This window comes from Megalops cyprinoides, chromosome 13 (assembly GCF_013368585.1).
Source record: "Megalops cyprinoides isolate fMegCyp1 chromosome 13, fMegCyp1.pri, whole genome shotgun sequence".
Taxonomy (NCBI): Eukaryota; Metazoa; Chordata; class Actinopteri; order Elopiformes; family Megalopidae; genus Megalops; species Megalops cyprinoides.
The window spans coordinates 7343014-7367448 of NC_050595.1; the positions used below are offsets into that span (position 1 = coordinate 7343014).

The following is a 24435-nucleotide window of genomic DNA, read 5'->3' on the forward strand; positions in this document are numbered from 1 at the left end:
TAAATTAAATCAGATAAATTTAAATTTAATCACATCAAAAACTGTTGAAGTTAATTAATCATAAATAATTTATGAATTCTTTGAGATTAATTATTGTAAATTAGCAGTTGCATTAGCTGAGAATTAATCTGCCAGAATAATTATTGGGGACGCAATTTGGTTGCACAAACACATACTCTAGGTAAGTATACAGTAAGAAACGTGTAGTACGAAATATACTAGAAAGAGTGCTATCAAGGCCGCATTCTGTATAAGATGTCCTGTTTGTTTTTTAAAGTAGTCTTCACAACCACATCCCTGCCCCTCAGGTAATTCTTGTGTGTCACAAAAAACACAAAAAACTATTGGTGGAAATATTTTTTTTTTAAATGCCAAATCTATTGTAATATAACCCTTCCACCTCTTTCCCTGCACATTCATAAATATGGCATGGCTCTTACAACTTTGCTAAAAGTTTCTTTCAATGCTTTCAATGAAAGGACAGTAATTTCTATTGTGACTTCTATTTTTCCTCAGTCTTAAGTCCATTCTTAACAGACTTAGCATTTGTGAATATGGCCCTTGGTCTCACCGTACAGCCAGCCAGCTGCCAGACTCTCAAAGAAGGTCGGTAGCAGAAGAGCAGGCCCAGAGCAGGAGAAGTGATCATAGATCTGGAGCACATACAGCCCACCCTGAACGAGACAAAGGACTGCATTCAAGCTTACTCTATGCTTTGAGTGTATGGGAGCAAATCAGCAGTCTGCAACATTCTGACTGACAGGTGCGAGGTGTACAGCTTTTTCTTTCGCCCATGTGGCTCGGAATGATTTGCTTGCAACTCAACACAGTTTATGGTCTGACATGACCGTTAATTTCATACTTTTTTAAAGGTTTGCTAGCTGTTTCCAACACGAAGGAGGTTTTGACCAAGAAGGTTCACAAAACGTCCTGGTTTATTGATTTACCTTCTCAAAGACCATAAAGTTGGCAAAAAAGTGGAAACATTGTGGGTGTCAGCTCCAGAAAGAATGTTGAAAGTTTGGCTTTCGTGCAGGGAAACATGAACTAAAGGTAAGACAGGTTTGTTACAACAAAAAAAAAAGTCATATGTGGGGTAAAACTGCAAATATTTATAGCTGGCAAAAGCCTTAGACACTCCTCTAGAGGTTTGAGAATAAAATTATGACTTGAAAAACTGTAACTGTAAACTGTAACTGAAAAACTGTAACATGTATATAGCAGCTTGTGCATTAAACAGATGGGCTGCTCTGAGTTTAGTTTACAACATGTGGATCTGTTGACATATTGGATTTACAGATATCCAGACTCAGATATTGGGAAGAACTATCCAGAATTTGATTCCCTGCTGGGGCACTGCTGCTGCATCCTTGGGCAAGGTATCCATAATTGCCTCAGTAAATATCCAGCTGTATAAATGGATAACATGTAAAAGTTGTAACATACATAAGTTGCTCTGGATAAAAGCTGGAAGGAGAAAATAGAAGAATAAAAGAGAAGGAGGAAGAGAGAGAGAGAGAGAGATGGAGGGAAGGAGCTGAGGATAACTTGTCAAAGAGTGTATATGATTACTAACGTTATCTCTGTGTGTGGGTGAGGCTGAACAAAGTACTTAGGTATGTGTGTGCATGAAGGCATTTGTATGGGTGTGTGTGTGTGTGTGTGTGTGTGCACGTGAAAGACTCACTTAAAGCAATCATTGTTGAATTTGTTGTAGCTGCCCAGAGCAGTGGTGCTCCCCGTGCAAATTCCATATGAGAGGAGGACCTGGGTGCCAGTGTACATCCACACCTGCAGAGGGAAATGAGGAGAGGGAGTGAAGAGGAACACATGATGGACACAGACAGCGAGACAGACACCAAGAGAAAAGCCACGGTGGGAGAATTAACTAGGACTCCAATTTGATGGTGATTTATCGTTAACAGCTGCAAATACGCCCTGATCTCCACCAGGTGTGCTGTGGTAGGTTTATTAGGGCCAGCCAGGTGCGTCTAGGATTACGGTACCAGCGCCGGGGGCAGGCAGTAACTGTGGATTGGCCAGTCGAGCTTGATTGGGCTTGAGGTAAAAATTCCTTGATCAGCACCAGACAAAGTGACGCCATGAATCAACAGAGCCAGCAGCATGAAAAAGAGAAATGTTGCAGTAAAGTATAGAGAAAGACAGAGAGAGAGACAGGCATACAGACAGATACACGGAAAAAGAAGCTGTGACAAGGAGAAAGTGGTTTTGCACCAGGCCTGGATCTTTTCTGGTGTTGTGATACTACCTGCCCCAAAATACAGGGGTAACAGACACACACACCTTGCCTGTGGACTTCCACCCTTTACACACAGAGAAGTAATAGACCACCCAGACAACCAGCAGACACAGGACTCACCGGACCCAGCTCATATAGGCTGCTGAAGAACTGCAGAACCTCCCTCCTGTAGGAAATCACACCCCAACCTCCCATGGCAACACCTCATTGGAAGTTAGATGTGGCTCACGTGGCCAGTAGCTTTACCGTGAGCTGAAGTGTTGAGAACTAGTACTAGAAAGCCAAAGCAATGTGCATACCTTTAGGGAATAACAGCATGGCTGACCTGAGAAGTACTCCACAGGCTGTCATTTTGTGTGAACAGCTGCCATAATTTATTTCTTTGAAACATTTAAAACTAGTATCAAAGCAGCAGTGGCCATGTTTCTCACATTATTGAACAATATTCAGAATTCACGCTCATGGCATTTAAGTTCTATTACTCATAACATTTAGAAAATCAGCAGAGGCAGAGAAAGAAGCAAAGAAGAAATAAAGACGTTCGGTATGCACACACATGCATATTGAGCCATCTGCAACAGTTACATGTTATTATCTTGATTATTGAGTATTGGTATTAATTCTTCCAATTTGAAGAATTCTCAAAATGTTGGTAACATTAAATTTAGATAGCAACAGAAGTTTCAGCCCTGTATGTTTCACAAATGAACAATGTGTATAATGAATATATATATATATATATATATATATATATATATATATATATATATATATATATATATATAGATAAGGCATGACCAAAATATTTTAAAATTAGTCATGATATTAACATTACTAAAATACACATTATATTGATGACTATATATGTAGTTGATCAGGTGACTGAAAGTCATTTTTTTCAAGAGGGAGGGTTCTGTCCTCTGAAATCCTCTCTTCACCCCCCAACCACCCAAAAAAACATTTTAATGACTTGCCTTGCAATCATTGTGTGCTAAGAACTTATTTAGCACTGTGACCAGAAGACCAGCGACCAGTTCAAACTCTTCAAGTTACATTGCATTGTCTCCATCACTCTGAGAAAAAGGTGACCTTACTTTTTCTGGACAGCCTCCATAAAACGGGAACACCTCATCTGAATGCATCAAGGCTGCCCAAACCGTCACATGTTAAGTGACCTTTTAAACTTGCTTTGAATTCTTTATAAACCTGCTTAATCTATTATTGCTGGGTGGTGAGGATCAAGGTTCCTTCAGCAGCAGCTCTACTACAAGTGCTGAAAGAGCTCTCAGCTCTGCTGTGCTTATAGCGTAGATATGGGAACCTCCACATGTTGCCTAGGCCCACTGTGTCCCAACACAGCCAACAGGTACTCAGCTTTGCTGGCCCGCCGTCCCCAGGTCCCACAGAGCCCCACCCTCCTCAGACAGCCCTGGCCATTTTTCTGGGGGTGAGACTTTGGTCAATAAGCTGACCCCCTGCTCCTGGTGTATCTGGGTGGACATGCCTGTTGCTAGGAGAGCAGGCACAAACAGGACATAAACGTGTGTAGGAAGATGAAAATTGCCTTTATTGTAGTGCACATTCCTAGCATTGCTATTACTGTCAAAGTGACTGATTTAGTCTGGAAAGATGATGAGTCTATTTTGTGTCCTCACTGCTAGATGTAATACAAAGGGTGGCTTAGCTTTTTATGTGCAGTCTCCATGATAATGGAACACCTGGCAGGAATAAATCAGTGCTGCTAAGACTGTCACATTTTAAGTCTTTTTTAAAGACTGGCCTTTTTAAATTTGCTGTCAACTTTTTCTAAGTCTGCTTTATCTGTTATTAGTGCTTGGTTATTTCATCGCCGTATGTCACATTATATTAATTACTGGTGTCTTGTAATATTTCCCCTGACTTTACAGCAGCTGGTTTTCATTCTTTGCTCTTTTTTGTTTTTTTGTTTCTTTGTTCTTATCAGAAAGGACTGTGAACTGAGTGTATGTAAAGCACTTCACAAATGGAAATATTATTATTATCAAAGAATTTACAAAGTAGGGTATTTTTAATTAAGGCCCTGTTTTCAAAATGGGAAGAGTTCTAGAGTTCAAGAGTTACCATTTTCGGGCTGTTGGCAGACTCTCAATATGGTCTCATAACCTGCTGTTGTGGGCGGGCCTCAAAGGGTGGAGAAGCCATGTTGGAGAGTGGCTCACAGAGAAAGTGGCCTGGCTCAAATTCTGTGGCATGAATTGGTTGATATACGTGTAGGCCCCAACAGAGTGTCCATTATCCAGTGTTCATCTCTAAAGGCTTTCAGGCAGAAAGACATTGGGAAACATTTTTCAAGACTTTGGGATGACTCTGCTGGTCGTTGACCCTCCATCTTTCCAGGGTCAGCAAAGATACTCTAACCATAAGATTACTGTACCATGTTTAGGCCACAAAAGCACTGTCCAAAAATGGGATTTGTGGTAGTGTATCCTCAAGGGGAAAAAAAATCACCTGAAGACATTTGTCACTTTTCAAGCATGTTTAATTACTTACCCTTATATTTAACAGCTAATTATCTATGGTCATGGATACCTTTCTCAGCTCCATCTGCTCTGGATTTAACACAACCGTTCTTTATGGCTTGTAATGATTACTGACATGTAGTCTTTAATGACACTGTCATAATAGCCATGGACTGTTAAATTAAATCTTCTCTTCATTTGTCTCTGACTAATCTGGCGTTGAGAACAAAGTATGTGTGGAGCAGGGCTTGCCACCTAAAGGTTGCTGGCTCAGTTCCCCACTAGCGTGCTGCTGTTGTACTCCTGGACAAGGAATCTCACCCAGAATTGCCTCATTAAATGTGCAGCTAATGTAAATCTATGCAATTGTTACCTCTTGATATTGTTGTATTAATACTTGAAGGTCACTTTGGGCAACTACTATTCCACAGTCCTCAGAACCTTACCAAAAGCAGAGCAAATTAGTTTTCCCACATGTGGAAAGAGCGCCAATCTAACAGAACTACTGTTACCAGTCTTCTTTCAGTTTTAACAGACATTTTGGTCTGATAGTGTGCTCCCTTCAGCTGGGACTTGGATCATTTATGGTTGACTGCATTACAAGATTTGCCACTCCTCTTTTACAAGTTGGAGCTGTCATGCTCACTTTCAGCTGAACGGTAACTTTTGCAGTTTGATAGTTTATTTTCAAAGTTTAATTCTAGTGTTGTGTCATCCTTCACTACTTTCTGACATGTTGCAGTTGCACCTCTGATAACCGCTCGTATCGTGTGGTTGTGTCATAGGCACATGATCCTGAACGGAGCTGCAAGACACAGCTACATTTGCAGGGGTTTTAAGTATTCATGCAACTGCCAAATTAGCTTCCACCTGCCAGCAAGGTTTTACATAAACAATGCAAATACAACAAAGTGCCATTTTAGCACTCTGGGGGATTTATTAGTGCCAAGAGCGAGCCATATGCACTTATTTGATAAAAACGCACAAATGTGAATTTGCATTGAACTAGCATTACCCAAGCACCTCAAAACAACTTGAGGAAAGAGCACTATGGTGAAACAACAACATGAAAGAAGTAAATGAGCAACTGCTCTATTAAGCATTTTACTGAAATTACAGATGGTAGGGTGTGCAACAGAGGGCATTATTTGCAGTGGCACACATACTGTTTTATTGTTGGCCACCCAAGCTTCAACATTCATAATATGTTCATAAATATCAAATGGATGAATATTAAATTCAACCTTCATAGAAAGCAGGATTGCATTGCTCATACAATGAATTGAGTTGTACCTGGAAATGTAGGCTATTGTGGTTTTTATTTGTGTTTGAAGGGAACAAAATCACTTTCTGTTTCTATGTTTCCATTATATTTCCACTGCGTTTCCATTGAGGCAGTATAGCATAATGGTAAGGAGCAGGGCTTGTAATCAAAAGGTTTGCTGGCTCAGTTCCCCCACCGGGGCACTGCTGTTGTACCCTTAGGTGAGGTACTTTACCCACAATTACCTCAGTAAATATCCAGCTGTATAAATGGATAACACGTAAAAAAAATGTAACCTAGGTATGTTGCTCTGGATAAGATGCTAAGTGACAACAATGTAATGCAATGCAATATTACAGTTCGCATATGAATCTCCAAACCTGGGAGACATAAGCAGGTGCTATAATTGGCTGAATGGCTTCTTGGAGTTGTTGGTATGTCTTCACTACCAACAGTGGAAGACAAAAATCCAAATGAGGAAACTGGATACAGATTGGATTCAGTGAATACTGTGTGAAGTGTGTCTCTGCTGTGAAAGTATCAGAACAGAATGTATTTTCAAAATGTTCTGTATTGAAACCATGCAATTAAAAATCTTCTGCCTAAGAGTGCGGTTATGAGTGTCCTACATGAGAATGTGGCACTGGTCATCATATCATGCAGAGAATACTGAGACCTTAAAATTGAATTTACAAGAAGCATTTCAAAGGTGAAAATGCTTTTTTTGTTTTACAAAAACGCAAAAACATTCCTAGACTTAACACTTTACAAGGAAAACACACAGAGAAACAAAGGCATTTACATTTGCTGAGAAAACTGTCTTTCTGTTACCGAGGTTGAGCTGAGACCCCAGAGAGAATAAAATTCACGGTAGGTATTGTTCTGGTTCGTTGTGCCATAACATTTCAGGAATTTTTTATTTTTTTATGTCCACGTAGAAGCAAAATCTTACACCACTGATAATTATCTGCACCTCGATGGAAGACATGCATTGAAACGATCCCTCTTTTGCCATGCTTGCCTTGGTTCAGTAGAGCTCTGATTTGGCATGGTACCTCAGAGAGGTATACACAAAGACACTTGAACAGTATTATGTAAAGACAGTAACACTGTCAGGGGCTGAGTAAAATGCATGCTGGTCCCAGAATGAATTTGAGAAGAATGCACACTGTTAAAATAACATCCTGAGATTTAAAAACCCACACACCATAACTATGTGCCCAAAAAAATTGTAAAAATATGTAAACATGAATTAATCTCACTCCCTGTGAATTCAGGAGAAAGTTCTTTGTACCTGGTCTATGTTTGTGGGGAAGAAGTGGCAGCCAGTCAGGCTCAGCCCTGAGTCTCTGTGTTCTTTCTCCTATCTATCGGCCTCTTTGCAATGGCAGTGAACTCTCACCTGACACCACTTAAGCACTGAATATGTCTCAGTGGTAATGGGCCTCTTCCTTTACGCCAGACATCTCCCCTTAAGCAGAAGCTGCAGACGCCCTTGGTATTCCTTTCATTCATTCATAAGGTGCAACATATCTGCAGAATGCTTGAAAATGCTACAAGTTTTGTGTTTTTGCACATTGTACATTAGAATCTCAAAGGGTGAGGAGGACTGCATTTGCTGAAATGCAGACAGTACAAGTTCCACCCCCATCACCCAAGGGAAGAGACCAAAAATGTAATCAGCTCTGAAGTTAAAGGCCGTTACTCTGTCCTTCAAATTTCCACACTCCTTTTTGTGTGGAAAAGAGAGCAAGAGTATTTTAGTACCTCTGTGCACCCTTGAAGGAAACAAATTTCACTCCACCCTGTCTAGCCAGAACAGCTATAACCTCTTGGAAAAATGCCTATGTGATCACAAAGGAGTCCTCAGATCCTTTCAAAATTTATACACTTCACAAAAAATCTCTTGACGGCTTTTATGGATATTATCTTATACAGATTCAAGGTAACTTTTAGCCACAAGCGGTACTGTGATCTAGGTAGCCTAGGCTGCAGTGCCAGACAGTAAACTTGAAGTTCTGAAAGACCGCAGTTCTGTGTTTGTCAGTGGTGATGTTGCAGCCAGAAAGTGAGTACAAAAATTTCCTTGCGACCTTGGTGTATTCACACGCTTGAAAGATTGAAAACCCAACAAGCTGATGTACTCCTTTCAAACCAATTGAACCCAGCCATTTGAAATCAATCTGATGTGAAGACATCCATTCTAACTCTTGTCAGTGCTTTTTTTTAAGAGTGATATGTTGTGTCAACTATGAATAGCATGACTAGAAACACACAAGGTTCTCGGGACACGTCATCGGTCACTGGTTCTAGGGCTTAATTCAAAACTGCAATCTTCCCAGCCTCCAGAGACAGCTTTGACTTGGGTGCATTTTGCAGAGCATACTTTTGACTATTCTTTATGTCAAACTTCTGGAATTTGAAACTGTGTATAAATCTGAAAGTAGCAGTTTGTGTGTTTGTTTTTATCTTCTTCCACATTTCTGCATTCATTTCATATGGCTAAAGAACAGTTTCTGTTCAATAATGTGTTTATTGCCACAATCTGCACCTCACTGGACTACACTTCTGTGCACACTTGCTTTTGAATAAAATATTGTCTTCAGATGCAATATATTCATCAATTGTTTCTCAGGAATGTTTTTTACATTAAATGAACATATTTGTTATTTTAAAACAACAGTATACCGATAAAGTATAAACTGAATGATAAATCCTATATTTATTCAGACTACAGCAGTAATATTAGCATATAAGTATCAGTTTCTTGCCATTAACTTCACTGTCATAAATCAAAAAACATTTAAATGTGAACCTGCCAAAAAAAAGCCTGCATTCAAAAGATTTCATTCCTTCTTTTATAATTTGGCATGTCTGCATGTCTTAAAATTTGCTCATGCTCTTTTTCTGCGAAAGCCTTAAGTCTGAACTCTTCATCATTTGATCTAAGTGTTAGTACCTCGTAGCTGACAGAGGCGTATTCTAAATGAAGTGAATGAACCGTCACTGTGCAGGTAATGGAACTTTATCTGCATCACTTCCTGAGTGTGCTCTCAGACCGATGTTTCTGTGGACAGGGCAGGTGACAAGGCCCTGTGAACACCAGAATGATTCTTGTTTTACAGGCGTCTCAGCAGCACACAGCTGGTTTAGATGTAAAATGTCCAATTAAGGAATTCACTGAAGTTAGTCACATCTGATCTGCAGTGGAAACCAGGTGTTCATGAGATAAACCTGTTTGGCAAACAGGTGCACAAATGAGATCAAGCTCTAATGAAATCGAAAAGTGTGTACCATTTCACCGTGACAGGAGATGAAATGCTTAGAGATTCTGATATAATTAGAGCCACCAGCAGCCAGAGCAAATAGCTTCACCGTTTTCATACGTCCACTTAATATCCTTTCAAGCTGCACAAGCTGCCATATCAGGCAGATGGAGTGGAGTTTGTCATACCCCAAATCATAGTGCCGATTAGCTATGTCCCTGAGCAATCGGCCCTTGATGTTCGGGAACATAACAAAAACAAATATGCACGATCAAATATGCCTGCGCAGTTTATGTAACCCACAGCCAGTCTTAGCCTTTCCGCCCAGTTCTCCTGTCATGAAATATTCTTGGCATCATTGATTTACATGTGGGCTTTTAAGTGCCGATTCCAATAGCTCATTGATTCTGGAGCCTTCTCTACTGGCCGTAGTATCTTCGATCGGTACCTACATCTCACCAATAATCTATCTAGAATCTAATTTCTTTCCTGTACTCAATGTAAAGATCAGATTCCTCTTTTTGCCTGTTAAATCAGCAGCATGGTTTCCGATGACCTTAGTTGTCCTGGCCTTCAAACTCCGAGAGTCTGCCTTTGTTTCACAGATAATCAATTTCCTCAAAATGAATGTTCACACAAGATGAGAAACATCCAGTCAAAGAATGAACATGGTAGGCCATTCCAGAAGCTTCCATGTTAGTTGTGAAGGGCACCCGTAGTAAGGTCTACAGTCTGCACTGACCGACACACAGTATTCTACCACAACCAGCGCTAATCAAACAGGGTAGTGCCACATATAGACAGCATAGATTAAGAGGAATGTGGTGATGTTTGCATAATACTCCCACTATCCTCTCTGCCTCTGTTCAACTACCCACTATCATTGAATACTTCTGAATGGAATGGCGTTAGTCAGAACATTTGTTCTACTGCGCTGACGTTATTTTTAACGAGGCGTTGTAAAAGAAGAGCACTTCTTCATCTGCAGTCAGTCAACGGAGGTCTCACATAGATTTGACCTCTGATAACTATTACTGAGAGAGCACTGATGGACTAAAGATATTTCTAGTTAAAAACTGAATTGGAGCAAACCTATTGCCATCATAGTCATAGAGGAAGACAGACTCAGGGTGCGAGGAAGTTGACAACCATTTTTGCTTTTGGCAGTTGTGCCAGCATTTGCCCGAAGCTGCATTTTGTACTTCCTGTCTCTCTTTCTCTCTCTCTCCCGAGCTCCTAAAAATCCACCCGCCCATCTTTACCTCAAACGGCTCATCTCCCGGCGCAACCTGCCTCTGTGACATTTTCCCATCGAGGTGCCGGACTCCGCCGTTACCGTGGTGATCGGAGAATGTCAAGGCTGCCGCTTGACAGAGCTTTCACCGTCCGCCTTCAGACTCGCGTCGTGCCCGCCGTCTCTCTGGCCACAGAAAGGGAACCACACTCATTTAAACCTCCATTCCGGGATCACCCAGGGGTCAGCGGAGGTCAACCGAAATCGCCGTCACATGCTTACCGGCATTCTCAGGCCCGTGCAGCCGCCATCTCGTGCCCGTCCCCGTCCCGCTCTCCACCCCCGCCCCTTTCTCACAGACGCGCATCTCTCTCGCCCCTTACATAATCGAGTGGCAGCTCGAGAGGCGTGGGCCACGGGCCTTGGGATTTCAGCGGGAGCTGAAATATTTCCATCCTGCTTCAGCAGTCACTCTGAGATTTCCTTTAATACAGAGCCAGGCTCCATATGCAGCAGGATCCTGCCCCGACAGCTGGCCTCCTCCTCCACTGCTGAGACGAGCTCTCTTTTGTTTTGTGGCCGACGGCAGATCAAATTGACTTTCTGAAAACTAGCAAGTACAGCTTATTACCATCCGTAGCTTTGCTCCACTCCTCTCAGGGTTTTTTATTTTCCTGAATACGACAGTTCTTTCAGTCAACAGCAGATTCCTCATTCCCCTCTAACACCAACCTCTCCATCTGCGTTTGAACACTTTGATGGGTTGCTAACAGTAGCCTGTACAAAGCCCAGCTGCACTTCTCATGCCAGTGTATATTACACCCCCAACCATCGTTCCAGGGTCAGTGCTTATGGTTTGCAAATATGGGTAAATCCAAATTTGCGCCGAAGAGTGAGTCTGATCCTTGACTGGCTGCTGGGGGTAGAAAGTACCTGGACCATCTAGCTGTGTGTACCACTACTGCCACCCTCTGGTGAGAAAACAGAGTGCACACCAAATGCCACCTCAGTCTATGATGGAGGGAGAGATATGGATCTCATTCATGGCGAGTACCGTAACATGACAAGTGAATCCCGAACAACACATAATACAAATCATGTTCTGTTCAGACTATTTGAGAAGACTACACCTACTCAGTGTACAGAGGACTCAAGTCACATTGACTAGGAATCAAGAAACTGAATCAGTTCTAGAGCCGTTTGGAAACACAGGCCACAAAGATTCCTTCAATAACATAATCTGGAACCAGAATCAACTGCGGCAATGCTACCCTTAACATAGCGGTGGAATCACACAGTGGTATTCATTCATACTGACTTCAAATTCTTATTCTGTAAAGAATAGCTGTTCCTGGTGTTGCGGATAATCACAAGTATCATTATCCACTATAATCCCCGACTAGGACAGCAGCATTAGTGCTGTACTCGGGATGATTAGATGTTCGCTGGTCGAAACATATAATCAACTCAAGTCAAATCAGACATCATAAACCCTGCTGAGGACAAATGATGAAAATTGAACTGAATGTGAGCCCTGAAGCACACCCTGAAGTCAGCTGCTCCCCAAGGACATCCGAGAACACTCCAGCCCTGTCCTCACTGAAAACAGGCAAACTATGTAAAACAGTACAGACTGACTCAGTAATCAAGAGGAGTTCGCGCCACTTGTGATTGTGGCAGCTCAATAGCAGGGATGAAACCCGCAGACTTAAGTGTCACCTTTGTATGCACATTTCAACTACCCCGATCGCTTCCAGCAGGTCACGTCAACTAGCTCTGAAGAGAAATGAGTCTTCACACATTTAATTTTTTGGGAAAGCGGGGTATTTATTTTATTTGACAGAACCACAGAAATCACTGTTACTTCTTTTTCTCCACATCCTGCTCGGCGGCCTCCTTGGCTCTCTTGGCGCGGATGCCGAAGAGGCGGGCGTTGGCGCGGGCCATACGCAGGCTGGCGAAGGCCTTGAAGTTCTTCTCGTCCTCTGAGATCACCTTGGCCTTCTCTTTCTTGTGCACCTGCAAGGAAACCAAGCAATCAGTGGGTCCATGCGGCCACAAAACCTGGTCACTGGTCTGTGCTCATTTGATTTTGCAGCAGGTGCAGATGTATGACCATTATGCCCTGCTTGGTCATTACCAATATGCCTCAACAGAAACGCAACGAATACACTTTCCACTGCAAATTGAACAGGAACTAATAACCAATGTTAATACAACCACAAAGACAAAACAAGTACAATCTGGAAGTCCTTTACGTGAACTTTAAACATTTTAAAAAAGTTCATCCACTCCACATTGTACTCTTTTGTAGAATTCCTTTTTTTGTTAGGCATTTTTTCAGGAAACACCGGTTATCTTTCAAAAATGTGTATTTATTGAGGATGTCAAGCCAGGCAGTGATGCACGTAGCTTGCCATCACAGGTTATCAAAGAGGCAGACAGCACACTCTATGCCAGTTTGCATTACTTCTGCCATTGTAACAGGGAGACCTTGAATCTCTTTATAACTCTGGAGTGAATAGTGCTGGCTCACTAGTTCATAGAACTTTTCTCTGTGTATGCACTGATTTGCTACCTGCAATAATGTTTGTCCTTGAACATGTAGCAAATCTGGGACTAATTAAAATGTCTTTTAGAAATCTAAGATTCAGATTTCTATTACTATTCATCGAAGAGCAGTTTCATTCCCGGCGTTGTGAAAGTTCCATAACCTACATCACTATCCAACATAGGCATTTCTCACATTAACCAGAAATGCTGTCTCAATTGAGTGAAATTACAACAAAACCACGTGGTGCAATGTACTACAGTTCTGTATGAAGGGTTCAAGTCTACTTCATGTCCCTTTGTTTATAACTGACTTACTCTGAGTGCACATGTATATACCGGTGAGTTTTGCATACACTAAATCGGACACTGCTTTTCCCCATTTATTCACCAAGGTGACCCACTTTTGGTGTGAAAATTATACTTACGTTTCTGATGGGCATGACAGGGCCAGTCAGCTGTGTGGCCATCTTCAGTTCCTCGGCCTGAGGAAAGAGAGTCAGGTCAGTTCAGACCTCCCCATTCCCACTCCCCTAAAGCCCAACTACAAACAGGGGAACTGCGCAGTCATCAGCTGGAAAAGGGTTCAACGGAAGTCATCAACGTAGTGCAGAGATTCCGGAGAAAGTGTCATCATTTGACTGCCTCTGAAACCTTACAAAAAGCACTGTGTATCTAACATTTTGGAGTCTGTACTGGAGCATGTAAACGTATGTCCATTACATGGTTAGTCCATGAACGTCAAAAAGCGTCAAAAGTCACAAAAACATGCAACCCTTTCATGTGGGCAGACATACAGAGTTACATGTAGCCTGAGCATGAGGATACAAATGTATTACACAAAAAGTACATGCAGCCTGCATTATATTACATGCTGCCAATAGTCTAACCCTGCCCTCTCCTACACAGCTGGGCCACTCACAGAGCTGTCTCCCTTCCTGGGAGCGGATGCCTTCCTGGGGAAAAGGATGAGCTTGGAGCGGTACTCCTTCAGCCGCTGCACATTGCCCTGGAGGGACTCGGTGGACCTGTTGCGCCGGCGAGGGTCCACTGAAATGCCGATGGTGCGGGCAACCTTCTTGTGGATACCTGCAGCCTAGAACACACAAAGGCCCAGGGTAACTAGCTGCTTGTGTCGTAACAGGAGACTGTTATGAATAACCCTTAACACTTGCTGTGTTATTAGGGTGCATGTGTTTAGAAAGATAAGGTGTGTGGATTTTGGATGCTGATTTAATGCCTTTGGTGTCATTCTGACTAACTGGTCATTTGTGACTAGGCTTTTAGTTTACAAATCATCAGGGCCATAAAGTTAAGCAATGTTAACATAAAAAACTAAAGCATTGAACTGCTTAAACTAAAATTAAAGACCACATCCTTTATTGCCTCCCATGCAAAGGCCAAAACTGATGTGTATTCAAACTACATTGTAAAACGCAGCATGGTGGTCCGTACCTTCAGCTCCTCCAGGGTGAAGCCTCGTCCCGCGCGAACCTTTGTGTGGTACCTGATGGTGGGACACCTGACCATGGGGCGAAGAGGGCCAGCCACGGGGCGAGGTGCAATTCGGCGAGCCTTAGCCTGTCGTGCCTTGCGCCTGATGGGGAAACGGTGGGAAAGTTGTGTTTTTTTTTTTTTGACCGATATTGATTCTCTACAACTTCACTGACACAGAAATTAAATCATCTACATAGCACTTCTGATTCACTGAACCCACTGTGGTGTAGCGGTAATGGGTACAATGTTGCCTGTTTGAGTCCCCATTGGGGTGTTGCTATTGTACCCTTGGAAAAGGTACTTAACCTAACACTGCCTCAGTAAATACATATTATCCGTTTATACAGATGGGTAAGACTGTAACCTATGTGAGTCTCTCTGGATAAGAGTCTCTGCTAAATGACAAGAATGTAAATGCAATGAACCCATTGGATCAACCCATCCACGTATCAGTGAATCTGTGTAACATTCATTAAATGAGAAAAAAACACTCTACATTACCAAACCATGTACATGTAGTTATTACAGCCAGAAATGTTCAAACAGCCATCCTATCGGACCCCAACAAAGCTGACAAAGCTGTCAGCAGATTGTGTGTGCACTGGACCTACCTGCGGATCTTTCTGGCAGGCTGGTTAAACCAGGTGCGAACCCTCTTCTGCCAGTCTTTGTGGAAATGAGGGTTCAAAATCATGCCATTCCTGCTGGGGGCCATGATTACCTAGTTCCCTGTTAACGCAATGAAAGAAAGTCAAACAAATTTCTTATGTACAAAACTTTTGCTGTATTATTCTATGCACTGGGTACCTACATTAGGGCAGCAAAAATTACATATTGACATCCCTGGAGCATGATGAACATAACATCACTGAGCCACGTCCAACATTTTAGCTAGCTGGCTATATTAGCATGACGGGTGGTGAGCTTAACATGATGCTTGTGGGCAACACACAGACAAGCTAGCGACCTAGCTACCTACTGGTGAACACACCAGAAGCAAACAAACATATTTATACTGAATTTTATGTCCAGTCGAAAAAATGCTTCCCTCAGCACCCAGTGGTGTACGAGTGGCTTAACACATGTATATACAGTCGTATGACAGGCAGCCATAACGGAGAGCCATCTGAACACTGTAAACACTACAACACAATCATCCATCGCGATACACTAAAAATATTATCATTTTAGCGTCGTTCGTATAATTATTTATGATTATGCGAGGGTACAAAGGTGCAAAGATGTTTTGAAAATACGGATGGATGAGGCTTTCATTCGAAAGATTGTACGATCTTCTCCACATACCGTCCGCTATCGCTGTGACCGGGATGAAAAGGAAGAATTCGCGCACAGCAGTGTGGGATATCCCCAGGGTTAGCCAATAGAGAACGTTCAATACGCCCGGCGACCCGGAAGCTTTAAACAATACCGTTTCCAAAGGGTTCCACGGCATGCACGGCAGAATCGCACACTAAAAAAAAAAAAAAAAAAAAAAAAAAAACCTGCGCTTCATGGTTAAATGAATGATATGCTCTGAATTTTCATTTGTTTTAATTCCGTCCGTCTTGCTGTGCAACGTGTACAAAACGGATAATGGATTGCCTAACAAGACATAAATTGATACTGATATTATTATTATAATACTAAAATTCAGCTATGATTTACTAACACTACAGTATTTGGCGTTTTGAAAAGGAGAGGGTACATACACTGAACTGAATTTCTAAATGTCATTAATGAAACTTTTGAACAGCAAACTTGAGTTTACTTGGCAATGATTCACTGAAAGACGTTTTTGGTGGAAAAACGCGAGAGCTCAGTGCAAATGTTCAGAACAGAGAGTTAACATCCTCCGTAATAAAGTTTCTTTTTGGGGGGCAGAAGAGAGTGTGCGTTTGAACCTGTTCTTGCGTGGGTGGCAAAATGTTCAGAGTACCGTTTCTGGAGCTGGCTTAGTCGTTGTTGCAAGATTTTCTAGGCAGTCAGCACACCCAGCTTACCTGCATAAAAGATTATTTCATTGCTTCCTGTTACATTAGTTGTTTAGAAGGCACCTTTGTGCGAGAGCACATGTCTGTGTTTACACTACATAAAGTTTACGTATCATTTTGCAAAACTGGGTATATACTGAGGCAATGCAGATTAAGTACCTGACCAAGGGTACAACAGCACTGCCACACCTAGGACTTGAACCAGTAACCTTTAGGTTATGAGACCTACTCCCTACCACTAAATGCATCGCTGTCCGAAATATCACACAAAGTGACCATAAAGTGTAAAGTAAACCATGTGATTTTCTATCCATGTGACAGGTTACTTTTTAACATGGTATGTTTAAAAAAGTGTACTGTACCACAGAATGTCTGCCTGGACACTTTTTCCTCCAGTAGGGCTGTAAACTGTGGATAAACATCAGTGTGCATGCTGTCAATCTGACCCACATCCCTGTAAAGAAAAAGAGCTGAAACTGTCATACCATCTGGAATGGGTGCCAGCCTATATGTGCTCTGCATGTGAACTAAGGAGCCAGGTCCTGTGACCTCAGTAAGCAGAAAGCCCAAGCACACTTAGAAGCCTCTCATGAACCTGTATTATCAGGAGCAGTTGTAGTATGATAGAACATAAGTCACAGTCCTCTACAGCTGAATCCCAGTGGGCATCTTGGACCACAAGAGGTCAGTATAGATTTGTAAAATGGTATATTTCTCAGTCTCTGCCACTGTGCCTTATGTATGTACAGGACATATGTGTGTAGCAGTTCCATAATAGTGATTTGACCCCTGTAAGTTTTGTGTCAGGAAAAACTGACATTGTGGGCTGGCGGTATTTTTTAACTCAATGGCTAGAGCATTTTGTTTTCCATAATTCACTTGTATAGCAAAGTTAAAAGGTGTGTTACTGCTTACTGGTTATATACACATATAATGTTCCATAATAGAATGTCATTGCACAGACTGAAATGACTAGTTAAATATAATCTCATCACACACTTTTCTGCAATCTTGGTAAATTAGGTCAGATAAGTGTTGATAAAAATGTTGGATTGCATGATACGTAGTCAGCTACAGAGTGCTTACTGAACTTGCTCTGTTGTTCTACTTCTAAATAGAATTTTTGTCTCCTCAGTGCACCTGAAGGAGCCCCTGGAAGACTCTGACAATGCCACAGGGCTTTGAATAGTGATACATCAGAAACCGCAGCACCGACCTTTGACCCTCATACGTCTTCTGTTCTGTGGTACTGCCTGACAACCTCAGCGCCCCGCCCCACTGCGGCAGAGCTGGTGAGACCCCCGCCTCATGGCTTTATTAATCATTGATTGGGCCCTGCGTTATCAGAAGGCAAAGGTGAGGGTGAGCCTACCTTCATTGTGACCATGAGATAACGCCTCAGCTCCACACGTGATGCCCTTCCGATCTGACTCGCCATCTCTGCACAAGCTGCAACAACTACCCCCAGACTTCTCGTCATTTTGTTTCACCAAAGATACTGCACTTAATCACGTTCAGTGGACATCTACTGTAGTCTAATCAAGGTTATCATTCTGTACTCTCCTGATGGCAGGGAGCTTTGATTTATCAATCTTTATTAATCCTCAACAGGTCCCCACATAGGCTCAAAATTCTCACAGCAAAGCAATTAAACTAGTAAAAAAGCAGCTGAATTGAGATACTCTTTTCCTTAGGCTATGAAAAACCGTGAGGCAACTCCCTTTTCACTCTTTTCACAGAGGCATCTGACTGGAGAGAATCGTAACAGGGCAGATCCTGCCACCCAGGGGACCGAATGGTGTGATGATGGCACTGAGCAAGTTTGGGGGAGATGTAGACAAGAGGGCTGGGTCATGACATCTGCAGATTGCACTATCCTTCAGCAACACTTTACCATTCCCACAGTGGTACACACAGCACATTTCTACTGTTCGGTAATCTTTTCAGAAAAGCTCTGACATGAACTGTCCATGAAGTGTTGTATGGTCAACAGATGTATTTATCTGCAGCAGTGCACCATAGTGGTTAAGGAGCAGGACCCTTAACCGAAAGGTTGCCGGTTCGATCCCCGCTGGGACACTGCTGCTGGACCCTTGGGCAAGGTACTTAACCCACAACTGCCTCAGTAAATAGCCAGCTGTATAAATGGATAGCATTGTAAAGAGCTGTAACCTACGTAAGTCACTTTGGATAAAAGTGTCTGCCAAATGAATAAATTTAAATATTTAGTGCGTTCTTACTAGTGATGTCATCAGAACATTTATGATTGAACAATGGAGTTCTAAAGCCTTTACACTAAACAGAAAGCAGAGCATGTCCTTCAAATCTGAAAATTCTGTTTTTATTACATCAGCCATTTGATTTACAACAATCACCTGCCAACACAGTTTTGTGTCTCCATGCTTTCCAACTCTGGTGAAGCACCTGAAACCGGTCTGGAATGGCCCACAGACCTGGCCCGTCCTGGACACCAGCCCTAGAGAGTCTCCTGGTTTTATCTCTAAGAATCAGCCCTATGGCACGCGTTAAAACTTCTGAGGCGTTACAATTTTGGTTATCCTGTGGATTAAACAATCGAAAAAAAAATCAAAAATAAATATGATGGAGATCTGGTTAGGGAAAACTCCAGGTTCGTTTTTTTTTTTTTTCCTTTTTCAGCTGGGAGTTTTCCATGGTGGTGCGGCAGACTCCTGGGGGAAGCTGCAGGAGCTCTCGGTGGACCATGGGTAGGATTAGTTTGGCGTGAGTTCTAACCGTTGTTAACATGAGACAAAAGAAGGGAGGTTTCCAGCATCGCTCCTTAGTTCTCGATTGACTTGATGTATTTCTCGTAGGCCACTTCGTCCATCAGCGCGTCTACCTCTGCCGGGTTGTCAATGGTCATCTTGATCAACCAGCCTACAAGTTGAAGGTGGAGGAGTACAATCATAAGCCAGAATCACTCAACCCTGATTAGGGCTGAGAAAATGAGTTACATATATGAAATTTACACAGTGATACAGTAGATACCTAAAAACACAATTTGACCATACCCCATACAGCCTCAGGATGTGAATAATGATAATAATAATAATAATAATAATGACAATATTCTCAAATGTAAATCTTTCGATATAACATGAATATAAAAATCAATTGGGGAAAACTGATTAAAAGTTTCTATTATAACATCTTTCTGCAATGTAATGATGGTACATTCTGCCCTTAACATCTAATCCTGGATCAGATTCAAAATGTAACCCTAAATGTTGGCAGTTGAAGGTGGACAACCTGATCTTCAATCTGTAGTCAAGTGAAGAGAGTACCCAGAGCCTGTGATTTCAATCTAGCGACAGACTCAGTCGATGGGCTACAAATGGTGCTACATGCAAAACAACCTTTTTCAAGGGAAAATAAAAAGGTTTAGTCTGTAACCATGGTTCTGCAAAACAGGTCCACCGTTTGTGATCTAAATAGATTGCAAAATCCTGCATTCAAATACTCCTTTGAATAATGATGTTCCTACAGGTAACCAGGTATCTGATCACATGTTCCCCTCCCTGGTAGAAATGGATCGATTTCTGAGTGAATGACACTGGAGTACTACACTGTAGCATGAGGACAGAGTGGATTTTTAACGAATGGATTAAGTGATGTCTGAAGATGAAATGTAAAGGGGGGCTCCAGTTTGGCTCTTCATTATTACAAGTAGGGATTAAAAAACAGATCATTTTCTCATCCCTAGTAATTGTTGTATTGAAAATACACAGCAAGTACAGAATGGTTGGGCTTGACAGCCTTGAACTTTTAGGTTCTTTTGATAATTTCTTATCGAACTTTTTTCTTTTAATCGCTGATCTTGTGTGATGCACTCACCATCTTCATAGCAAGATTTGTTGACTAGACCAGGGTTTTCTGCCAGCTCCTGGTTGACTTCAGTTACCTCTCCAGTCAAAGGGGAATATAACTCACTAGCGGCCTTCACACTTTCCAATGCTCCAAACTCCTCTACAAAAAAGGAGAAATGCCACTGGAATTAGCTTTAGCACACAAGGATTTAGCATACGATTACCACAAGGAGGGCCACACACAGAAATCAAGAAATTCAGCAACACTCACCCATTTGGTCAAGTTTTGTCCCAACTTCAGGGAGTCCACAGTATACCACATCACCTAGTGCTTCCTATAAATGCAAAAAGATTACTGATTAAAAATACCATGTGAATATGTCCATCACCTATTAATCTAACTCAATGGTTTTCAATTTAGTATGCCTAAAAACATGACTGGCATTTTTCAAGCTCCTTGTTCATTTACATTGAAAGTTGTTAATTGGACATATTCTTACTGTCAACCACCAACCAGAGAGGACTTCATAAATTCAAGGAGAGGTCATTAGAAAGTAAACACATCTCAACAATCAGACCATAAAACATTGGGAAATAATGTGCTCTGGCACATCTGAACTAGGCCGTATGTGTGAACAGGACAAAGGGCAAAACTTAGACCATAAACTGCTCAAGAAAGAGCATGGAAACATTAAGAAGTGCCATAAATATTGGTGACAGAAGCACAATCATTACAGCCACACTACAGTGCCTCATAGATCAAAAATTAAAGCTATCAGCAGAGCAGACTACCAACCTGAGCAAAATTGCTGATGCCAACTGTGCCTATGCCACCTTCTACCCGTACCCACTCATGCTTGTCCGTGAATTTGAGGGCTGCAGGGAGAAAGAAAACGCATTTAAAAGATGGCGCACATTCTGAAGATCTTTGGAAGACACATAACCACCACTACAAGCTCCAAAGCTGCCTATCAGAATGGTTGGGTGAATCAGAACCAACCAGTTTGCAGGTCTGGTTTGCTCATGTCCACAAAAATGTACACCTGCGTATGTCATTTCATTTTACACATATTCGTCAAGTCATGTACCCAAAAGGTTTTAGCTATGACTCATTCACTAATGGGAGATTTTCTTTCCACACATATGTAATGAACTTGCTGTACTGAAAAGTGGTGATGAAAAACAACCCCTATTTCACCTTCAAAATAAATGGATTCTTGTTACCAGGTCTGGATAAGGCAACACCTTTTTGGAAACAATGCTCACAAATTTAAAAAAAAAACCTCACACAAAACTAAGGATGTGTTCTGTTTAAAAGAATTTTACAGGACACAAACGCTTGTCTTGCATATCAACACAGCACAACATGAAATAGAGAAAGAACATATTCTTCACTACAGCACACTAAACCATACCAGTGTAAGGGGGGCTCATGATATGAGTATCTAAGCACACTGCCAGAGAAAAGAGGGGAGGGGAGCCTCACGTGGGGCGACTGAAAAGGATTTATGGCCATTCCTGAAAGGAGATAGGCCCACAGCAAGGGGAGGTAAACTGCAAATATCTCTCGCTCACACCACATGCGGCTCTAGTCCACGGCTGTTCAAAGGACACCCCGATGCACTATGAGCCAAGGCCAGGGACCTTATGCAACATAGCTAATCTCCAAAAAATTACTGCGAATAGAAATATATTACTGAGCCGATGGCTTGCGCTTCAGAGCGAGACCGGCCGTCTAGACCCGGCAAAGTTCTAGGAATCCAGACAGCATACTGTGAACTGGATGATGGGAGTATGGGACTAATCTGACACGGCAAACTGGGAATGTGATGGGTCATGTGAAGCCCCTACCTACCATGTGCCAAACCCTTTCCTTTCCAAATCATGGCCTTCTGTAGCTATTCAGAGTGTGAGTGCATGTGCGAGCCCTGGTGTGTGTGTTTTCTTAATCAGGGACAGTCAACATTATGTTGCAAAAAAAAATCTAATAATAAATAAATAATAAATCTACTAATAACAGTGTAATTAATTCACAGTGCACAACATATTGTACCAGACTGCATGATTTACGCGTTGCCATCTCGACATTTGATACCAAATGCTCTTCTTGTTACATGGGCTGCACGGATACAACATACACTCCAATTCCAATGTGGTCTCTGAGCCTACTGCTGCCCTGATACCCCAAGGGGCAATTTAAATGCCTCAACAGTTTCCAATGCAAGGATCAAACCATGCAGAAAAATACAGGTTTGAACCAGATTGAGAACCGTCCTGACCGCTTAGGGTTAGCACAATAGTCGTGTTAAAAAACGTGAGTTTTTAGTTAAGTTATAGTTAAGTCTGTGCGGGTTTCCAAGCTGCTCGTCTTTCCTTCTTATCTTCTGAAATGTTATATATTTTGGATTAGCCATCTCATTTAGGAAAATGTCACTTAACATAAAGGAAATAAAACAGAGAATCAGAAGATACACGGAACCCGTATTGTAGCGAATGACCAGCTACAGTGCCGCCACATGCGACTTAAGTTCAAGTTCGTCCAGTGACCATGTTTCTCCTGCTAGCTACCCAAACTGTCACAGGGCCACGGTCACATTCTCAGCCCACTAGTAACTGGCCGTAATTACGTTAAACTCAAATTATCGGTCTGTAATAAATACACGTGATATTGCTCAAGGACTCAAAGCAGACACCTCCGCTGCGCTTTGTGCTTTCTCGTCTTAAAAATTTCCACCAGCTACTTTGCTGAGTGCAAACGTATGAATTTAATTGCCCATCGTTACCTTCTTGGACATGCAGCTGCACCGCTGACTAGCGAGCTAGCTAGTAGCTACATATTCAGAGATGTACGACTGCACAGCGACGTTTTATAACATGAACAATCCATGCTACTTCGCCGGATAACTGGCTAGCGACACAGCGAACCCCCCACCCCGCCTCAGGTCCGTGCTGTTATTAGCTCTATTCTCCGGCACTGCACAAACGGTTGATTTTGCGAATTTGTTGTGAAGTGAACACTCATTAATGAACCCCGTGACTATTATTTCGAAACCCGTTGCAACATTTAGCCAGCGACTGCATATAACTAGCGAGAAAAAATAACCAGCCAGTCCGGTCTAATTTTAAAGTAACTCTTTGGGTGAATCAGCAACTAATGTGAGTAGGCTAATTCGCTTTTTGTTATATTAGGTAAACTGGTTTGTAAGCTAGTTAAGATGGTCGAGTATGGCATTAGCAGCAAAGCAACATTAAATAGCCAGGAAATACGTATTTACTGGCTTGCTGCGTTCGCTATCTTAACTTTTCTGCCGCAGGGCAGGTGTCCTCGGTTAGGTAACCAACTTGAGAACTTCCTAGTCCTAGTTAGCTAGTTTCTAAATACGATAGCTAGCTAGCCAGTGTTCTGTATCCTGTTCATCACAAGAGCATCGTCATTAAGGACAAATAATAACGGTAGCTATTTTAGCTACATATCTCCCCCTCTGTTCACCGTGATGAGCAAATTAGCCAGCTACCTACCAAGCTAACGACGCCAGTGGGCTTTTGGAAACAGCATGCACTAAAGGCGACTTGGTGGCTAGCCAGTGCCCACGGCTCAGGATGAGGGTCCTGCTACCCATTACTTTAGTAACGTATTGCAAAGACGTACCTGCGGTCAATCGGGAGGCAGTACTGAGTGTCCGCGGGGTGCAGGCCTTCCACAACAGCCGGCATGTGGGTACCTGAGCTGTGCGCGAAATCAGAGGCAGTGCTGAGGGAAAGTTTGCAGACACGCACCGGAGCGCGACGAACATCGCCATCTTCGCCGAATACAGCCTTGTTATGAATGGTGAGCTCTTCTTGTTGACCGTGAGAGAGGGGCGTGCACCGTCATCCCAGGCGCGATCCCGACACACAAGACAGACTGTGACCGGAGACACGGGATCGCGGACTGTAACTTTATTGCCCGGCGTCGGTCTTGGGTAACCGCCTAAACATCCATGATTGTAACGTTAGGAAGGTTATCAGAGGCCGCGAAGTAAAAGTAACGAACCGTTAGCGTACGAGG

General features: G+C 42.3%; 2 protein-coding genes and 1 non-coding gene across 3 annotated transcripts; all 3 read right to left on the reverse strand.

Annotated features, from left to right (window-relative positions):
* Positions 1-12328: 12328 nt before the first annotated feature.
* LOC118787995 (60S ribosomal protein L13-like) lies at positions 12329-15917 on the reverse strand. Its single transcript, XM_036543806.1, has 6 exons — positions 15875-15917; positions 15181-15298; positions 14528-14669; positions 13995-14168; positions 13501-13557; positions 12329-12541 (listed from the first exon to the last, which is right to left on the reverse strand). The coding sequence occupies exons 2-6, from the start codon at positions 15282-15284 to the stop codon at positions 12383-12385; spliced, it is 636 nt and encodes a 211-aa protein (XP_036399699.1). The 5' UTR covers positions 15285-15298; positions 15875-15917; the 3' UTR covers positions 12329-12382.
* On the reverse strand, positions 13626-13708 carry LOC118788585. The gene has a single exon (XR_005005410.1). It is a non-coding gene; the product is annotated as a small nucleolar RNA MBII-202 (small nucleolar RNA).
* Positions 15918-19194: 3277 nt separating the features above from the next.
* Positions 19195-24299, reverse strand: gcshb (glycine cleavage system protein H (aminomethyl carrier), b). The gene is made up of 5 exons (XM_036544154.1): positions 24037-24299; positions 21184-21263; positions 20659-20722; positions 20416-20547; positions 19195-19458 (listed from the first exon to the last, which is right to left on the reverse strand). The coding sequence occupies exons 1-5, from the start codon at positions 24185-24187 to the stop codon at positions 19361-19363; spliced, it is 525 nt and encodes a 174-aa protein (XP_036400047.1). The 5' UTR covers positions 24188-24299; the 3' UTR covers positions 19195-19360.
* Positions 24300-24435: the final 136 nt, after the last annotated feature.